This window comes from Peromyscus leucopus, chromosome 4 (genome assembly GCF_004664715.2).
Source record: "Peromyscus leucopus breed LL Stock chromosome 4, UCI_PerLeu_2.1, whole genome shotgun sequence".
NCBI classification, from domain to species: Eukaryota; Metazoa; Chordata; class Mammalia; order Rodentia; family Cricetidae; genus Peromyscus; species Peromyscus leucopus.
Genome location: NC_051066.1, coordinates 62,010,868 through 62,018,930, shown reverse-complemented (window position 1 = coordinate 62,018,930; position 8,063 = coordinate 62,010,868). Strand labels below are relative to the sequence as shown.

Sequence of the window (8,063 nt, the reverse complement as noted above, 5' to 3'; positions counted from 1 at the left end):
ACTTCAAAGTCAAACTAAGTGAGGGAAAACAATCCACCTCTTTCTATTTCATTCTTTTCTCATGATCATTCTGACCAAATTGAGGGGAGAGGGTGGTATGGTATTAAAGTTAGTATTGAAATACACAAGAATATTACATTGAAAAACTCATTGTTATGTATTTGGAAAAGTTTAGCAAGAATAAGTTAATCATAATTGAGGAGAAGGTTGTTAAGGCTCTCATAACTGTTAGTACATTATTTCAACTTTAACTATGATCGAAACACATATAAACATGTCTCCAAGTCAGTTTTTAAACAGCCATAATACACGAAAGGCAGCCTTCATGTGTGTTGTTGTATAATCTGTATCAGCTTCTTAAAGGCTTCTTTAACATCTTTGTTTCTCAGGCTATAGATAAAAGGGTTGAGTAATGGATTGATGATGGTATAGAACATGGCAGCCACTTTGTCTCTCTCCAACGAGTAGTTGGAACTAGGCCTTGAATACATGAAGAGCAAGGAGCCATAAAAGAGGGTGACAGAGACCAGGTGAGAGGCACAAGTAGAGAATGCCTTGCGTCTTCCTGAGGCTGAGCGGATCCTCAAGATAGCCAGGAGGATGTTGAAGTAGGAAATGAGGATGGCAAGAATGCTAGAGAGCACAGTGAAGCCCACCATACTAGAAAGGATTTTCACATAGACACGAGTGTCTGTACAGGACATTTTTACCAATGGAAGCACATCACAGAAAAAGTGATCAATAACATTCCTACCACAGAAACGCAACCTGAATGTGTTGGCAGTATGGGCTATGGCATTTAAAAACCCTCCTACATAGGATCCAACCACTAGCCCAGTACAGAGAGAAGTGGACATGATGCTTGAATAAAGCAACGGGCTACAAATTGCAGCATGGCGGTCATAGGCCATGGCTGCCAGCAGGTAGCACTCAGTGTAGGCTGCTACACAGGAAAAGAAAAACTGAGCCCCACAGCCAGCCAAAGAGATACGCTTGTCTTCTGAGATACAATTGACCAAGATTTTAGGTATGTACACAGAATTATACCAGAAGTCCAAAAAAGATAGGCCTCCTATAAAAAAGTACATGGGTGTATGCAGCCTGGAATCAATACGAATTAGGATAATCAGGGTCATGTTCCCTGACAAGGTCATCAAGTAGATGGTTAAAAATATTCCGAATAGGACCAGCTGCCAGTGAGGGTCTTCTGAGAAGCCCAGGAGGATGAATTCAGTAAGGATGGTGCGATTGTCCACTTCCATGTCGACAGAGGGGAAAGTCAGGGTAGGAAGATGCAGGGAATGCACAGTTTAGAGATAATCCTAATAAGAGATTAAAAGAAATAAGCAATCAACAATTATTGAACCTGAATAACATGGTGTGATAAAAACATAGATTAGTGATACAATCAATTAAGAGAAATGAACAATGTATCCATGAAATCAACAAAGACCGGGAGGTTTATAGATGTTTAATCCTTTAAATAATTACATAGTATCACAGAACAGTGGGGTTTCAGACTGTGACTGTAGAAGACTCCTGGAATTAGAGTAATAACGCAGATTTTAAATTAGAAATTTTCCAAGTTTCATTTCTAAACTACATCACTCAGAGCCAGGCCCTTATCAAAAAGATAAGACAGAAAGCTCATGAACATTCTTTACTATTTTCTGACACGTTGTCAGACTGAGTAAAGAGGAAATAGTAAAAAAAATTAAATACATAAGTGAAATAAATGACACCTTTTGCATTTAATCAAAAAGACAGATTTTTAACTGTGTTGAGTATTAGTCTAAGCTCTCTGCCTTGTGTACTGCTATTACCTAACATATTAGACATTTTCTATTAAATTTAAAAACACTCAATCATCTTTTCATAAACTAGTGAGAACATCTTATATGCTAGGCATTGTGATGACATTTTTATGAGCAGCAGTATATATATATATATATATATATATATATATATATATATATATATATGTTCATATATATGTAATCTTTCAAACTTCAAGTACAAAGAAAAAAAAGTGTTTATTACTATGTTCTAGTCATGACCCCAAGTCCCACATCCCACCACTTTAAAACTTGCCCTAGCTTTATAAGGAGCATGACAAGCCTGTTGCATCAGTTGATAAAAGGGAAGCACAAATTAAGCAGGATGTCCACAGTGATCATGCTCTGTTGAGCAGCTCAGTTCATAATGTAACTCAAAAATCTCCTTTTTCAAATGTTTCCCAGTTCCCAGCAAGGGAAAAACTCATTTTCTCCAATGGTGCCTCACTAGAAATGCAAACCACACTTAAGAGAGGCTCCATGTCCATAGTAGATGGCCAGCATAAAACAAAGTCAAGGTTATTTTTGGAGATGTTTTGTCTCATAATGCTATGTTTGGGCATTTTTTCTACCTTGTCTTTTGCGTGTCTGTTATTGATTCTGACTCTGTTCTTACAGTGTATGTCTGTCCATCTGCTTGTCTGCATATTTATGTGTTTCTTGTGATTTTATTTTTTGTTATTTGTTTTCATTTCTCTTTTTGTCTATTTAGTTCTATTTATTTTTTGTCTGTTTTCTAAGGAAAATGATAAAGAAGGTATAAAATCATATGTGTGATGAGGCGAGAAAGAACTGAGAAGAGAAAAGGGAGGGGAAATTTTTTCAGAATGTATGGTATGGAAAAATTTTCAAGGAAAAAATAGGAAAGTAGGTTTCCCAAATGTTAAGCCACTATCACTAATAGAAGAGAATGACTATGTCTACCCTTCTCTTCCTCACTGAGATCATGCTAGAGCTGACTAACATTTACTTCTTTAATTACTAAAAATGTTTTAAAACTATTTATTTTAAAATTACTTTTTTCACTTTGCCTTAGGTTGTGTAGGAATATAAATATAACTGGGGCATTTTTGACACTGTGGATAACCAACAAAAGTAGAGTCCAGTTTTTAATGTGAGGGCATCAAGAGATTTAAAATCCGTGTATTTCATATCTACAAATACCAAAAATCTCAAAAAAAAGTTAAAAGACACATTTAATACAATTGTTTTAGCCAATTGTTTGAAAACAAGCATAAAGTTTAAACACACAAATGGAGTGATTTACTCCAGTGTTTGAATGGGTAAAAAAAAAAAAAATGCAATAGGGCAGCATTGTATTCTTTGCCATGGTGTTTGCCTCCATAGTGTGGTGAATAAGACACTTTCTAACAAATATTTCTATAATGAATTGTTGGACAATTATGCCTTACATCTATCTCCTCAAACTGCTGTTTACTCTGAACCTAGGTCACACTATTCAAGACAAAAATCTACTGGCTGATAGTCTCCCAAGCATACTGCACTATCCCATAACTAGAAAGAATAAAAATGAAGCTGAGCTATTTGTCCCTGTGCTTTATCCAACCTTGGTTTCAACAATTCTCGCTCACATAAACCCTCCTCTTTCTGGCTAATTAGACTCCCGGCGCGCCACCCGGGGCCTAGCCGTGAACTATGAACCAAAGGCTGAGGGGCCCCCAACTGGATCAGGCCCTCTGAATAGGTGAAACAGTTGATTGGCTTGATCTGTTTGGGAGTCATCTAGGCAGTGGTGGTCCTGGGCTCATTGCATGAGATAGCTGTTTGAAACCTGGGACTTATGCAAGGACCCTTGGCTCAATCTGGGAGGAGAAGACTGGACCTGCCTGGACTGAGTCTATCAGGTCGATCTCAGTCATCGGGGAGTCTTTGCTCTGGATGAGGTGGGAATGCGGGGGGTGGACTGGGGAGAAGGGGAGGGGGGCAGGAAAGGGGAGAACAAGGGAATATGTGGCTGTTATGTAGAACTGAATAGTATTGTAAAATAAAATAAATTTTTAAAAAAATGAAGCTGAAGACTCATTCTCAAGGCCTTTAGCCGACCAGGAATTGTTAATCAAGTGTCAGTTAAAGCGTGCTCGGGAAGCAATAGGCATAAATTCAGAAATTATCACACAAAGCCTCCAATTCAGAATAATCTATTAAGATATACCATACTTCACATAATATGGTTGATGAAGATATTATCTGTAGGGAATGATTCAAAGGATAAGTTTTATTAAGAAATCTCTATTCCCATAGAATCACTTGCCTACTTTCTTCATTGGAGCCCCTCAAATTCATTGGAAATAACGGGACCTGCTGGCACTTTAAGACCAGTACCGAGAAATGAAAACATCATATCTTAAATGTCTGGGAAGCAAACTGCAAAACAGTAACTAAATCCACAAGAATATCACAGATTCTGTCCTCTTAATTTCCCCTGAGTAATGAGAATATTCACGGTATGATCTTAGACAAAATTTAAGGTTGTAGATGAGGAACACACATCTCACCAAATGAGATTTGTCTGAGAAGGAAGGTGTGCATTTGGGTATATAGAACAATCCATTTAGAGCCAAAACAGACCTATGCTAATTGTAGTCAAGGCCATAGAATGACCACCTTGCTTTGTTAAGCTTGTTTATCTAAGCTTACCTTTGGTTAGAAAGGCCAGTTCCTGGAACTGACACCCTTCCTCTGCTCTCTGATGCATGTCCTGTGTCTATTGGACTCAATATACATATTTCCTCAATAGCCCTTTGAGATTTTATCCACATAGCAGTATAGGAATATATGCTTCTGCCTCCAAAGACTTAATTAGAGATTGTCAGTAATTTGAGGTTACATGATTAATTAGGTTATGATGCATACTGCAACACATTTTAAAAGTTAACACAACAGCTGTGTGTTTCAATATAATCATTAAGTGTGTCTGTAAACAGACTCTTAATTTTTGAAAATTAAGCATGTCATGGATGTATTCTGTAAACTATATTTTCTTTGACTTACACTCTTCTCAGTCTCCAGACTACAAAACATTGTCTTGTCCATCAAGAAACTCAGATCCATTGGTGGAGAGGAAAAGGAAAGAGAAATAAAGGAAGCAGGGGAGGGGAAGAGAATAAAGGAAAACTTGAAAATAGAAAACTTCTGAAAAGGGGGCGGAGCAGCTGGTGTCCTGTTCAGTGCTAGGGGTGGCTCTGAGAATTTGGTCTGGGCAGATAGAGTCTAAGTTGAAGGACCCCATCAACCCTATTTTACAGTTAAAAAATATTAAATTAGCAAATGTGATTTATCAAAAGGTAATGCTCTCTAGCTTTTAAATTAATTCCTAGATAATGCTGAAAATAAAAGAGATGAATTCATAAAATGTTTTTATGAGTAATTATTTCACCCAGTAGAAAAAAAATCATCATGAGTGTTCTTTGGGATATAGAATTTGAATTCTCACTGTCTCTGACTACACTCTTTGATTGATGTATGTCTTCTTTTCTCTATTCTAGATAACTATATCTGCCCTTGATTCTTTACTTGAACTTTAGAGGACCTCTGAGTAGAAATATTTATTAAAATGCATCTATTGTCAACAAAATTTGTTATGTAAAAGAATAAAAACCAGAAAAATATACATTATACTGGCTTCTTGGGGCACTTTTGTGAGGTATGTTCATGTTGTCCTATTTACTACAGGCCTGATTTCCCAGAGTCACAACTCCCATTGTATAGCAGGTAATATGGAAAGGACTTGTTACTTACAGATAGCAAGTAAAGTATAACAGAGTCTCGGGATTCCTTGCAAAATAGTCCTCATGGGCTTAGGATGTCCATGCCAGGCATGTAGAACTTGTTCTCATACAACTCTTTCTAGAGCAGATGAGAGACTCTGAAAGTAACTTGCCTGGGGTTATATAGATATAGATATAGATATAGATATAGATACAGATATAGATATAGATGTATATATAGATATAGATATAGATATATAATCTATGACCAACTGAACTGGGCTAGAGCATTGAAGGATAGACCATTGCTCCAAACAACTTCCAGAAAGAAACAGAAATGGATGGGGTAATCCTTCCTTCTTCAGAAAGCTGTATGCCCTGCATGTTTTATAATTAGTCTTGAGAACTACAGGTAAGGAAGTAGGGATGATTAACTGGGACAGGGCAAGGCCATCCTAAAATTGTCTTGAAGTCACATTATACATTTTTTAATATCCTCCCTTCTGATAAGTGGGTCAAATACCTTTAGAGCTAAATGTACCAGATTCATGTTTATGATTCTATACCTGCACATTATTTGGAATAATTTACTTCACTACTGATGATGATTTGATAACAACATATATTAATCTCACTTATGGACTTAATATTATAGACACATGCCATAATGAAAATGTAAAATATTTGTGTCTTCCTCTTTACTTTCTCATTATTCCAATTATATGATAGTGCATGTGCAGCAAACAGGAAAAATGTCTAATCAAACATTACTACCCAAATAATTTAAAGCACATATGCATGACACATAGTGCATAATAGAAAAAGGATATCTAACACAGATTTTGAAATGCTAATGATATGCATATCATACTTGTTAGAATAGCTGAAATACAAATGGCAAAGAAAACCAGTGTTGGTGGGGGTTTGAAGGGGAGGGAAACCCTGTAAACCAGTGATGGGAATACAAATTATAATCATTATGACAGTAAGTGTGAAGATTCCTCAAAATATTAAAATAAACTACAAAACAGCTCAACAATCTCACTTTTGGCTATATGTTCAGTGTAAATAAAATCCATATCTCAATAGCTATTGGACTTTTGTGTTCATTTCAGCATCATCAGAAGAGCCCAGGTATGGGAAAACCCTGTGTCTATTGAACATTTTATTTAAGGCACAACACACACACACACACACACACACACACACACACACACACACACACACTTCGGCTTTGTAAAAGTAGTAAATCTTGCCAAATTTTCAGCAATACAGATTGCACTAGGGGACATATGCCATATGAATTTCTCTGGGTGCAAAAGGCACATACTGCATGAACTCAGATATGTATGGGGTAAAAATAATAAAACTAAGTCTAGATTATAGTAGTAGATTCTGGAACTTGGCATGGCTGGAGAGAACAGTTTGGGGAGCAAATAAATAATAATTTAAGCTTTGTCAAATGAAAAATTTTAAAATGTGTTTAGCATAAAGCACACTAAATAAATACCAGTTTAGATTGTTGAAATGGGCTAGATGGATTATAAATTGTCTGACAAAAACATAAATAGCATAGAAGGTGGTGGTTATACTAACTAACTTGATGTTAATACACTCACAATGTATATCCAAACATTGTGTTGCTTATTATATGCACATACAATTGTAGACATAAAATATACTTCAATAAAGTTTAGTAAAAGTACATGTGTTTTTTCAAATTCCTAAGCATCATCTATTTAACAACATATTAAATTATAATAATGCCAATTCAAAAAATAATAATACAATATCACTTACTGTGATAACCATTTTTTTTGTTTATATATTTAATTTATATCTGAGAATACAGGATAAAGACAGGTACACAGCAATAAACAATCTTTGAAAAAAAATCTTTTTTACAAATTTTTTGATTTTACAAAATTATTTTACCACCTAAAATTGGCCTCAATGCATCTTCAACATGTTTAATTTGTTTAAGCTATAGAATATGGAGTTTCACATTAATCTACCACAGTCTGAAACATAGCTATTACTTTATGCTCGTTCTGTTGCAAAGACTGGGAATAGTAGGGATTAAATGAGGAGAACTCAACCATAGTACAATACGATAGAAAACAGATAAGATCCAAATGTGGAGAAAGCACTAGGAATACCTACAATGAATTGGACTAGAAACTTAATGATTCTATTCTATAAAACTGTCAACCTAAGTTTAGTTAAAGGAAAACAGAATAGAATATGTAATTTTATGAAGGCAGAAAAGACTTTGAGAGAATTACTATTTTATTTGCTTTCAATAATACCATAGAAATTAAGTCAAATATACATATTTTGTTTTCAAATATTATCTCATTAATTGTTCTATTTTTCATATGGGATCATTTGAACTGTCCTTCTCAAAGGTGTATTTCAAATAACTAGTATCATAAAAATTCATGAATATAACAAGCAATAGAAAAAGCACTACTATACATACAATTTGCCTATCAAACTC

General features: G+C 35.3%; 1 protein-coding gene across 1 annotated transcript; it reads right to left on the bottom strand.

The window, feature by feature from the left end:
• Positions 1 to 296: 296 nt before the first annotated feature.
• LOC114710147 (olfactory receptor 9G4-like) lies at positions 297 to 1,295 on the bottom strand. Its single transcript, XM_028894236.1, has one exon. The coding sequence runs from the start codon at positions 1,260 to 1,262 to the stop codon at positions 324 to 326; it is 939 nt and encodes a 312-aa protein (XP_028750069.1). The 5' UTR covers positions 1,263 to 1,295; the 3' UTR covers positions 297 to 323.
• Positions 1,296 to 8,063: the final 6,768 nt, after the last annotated feature.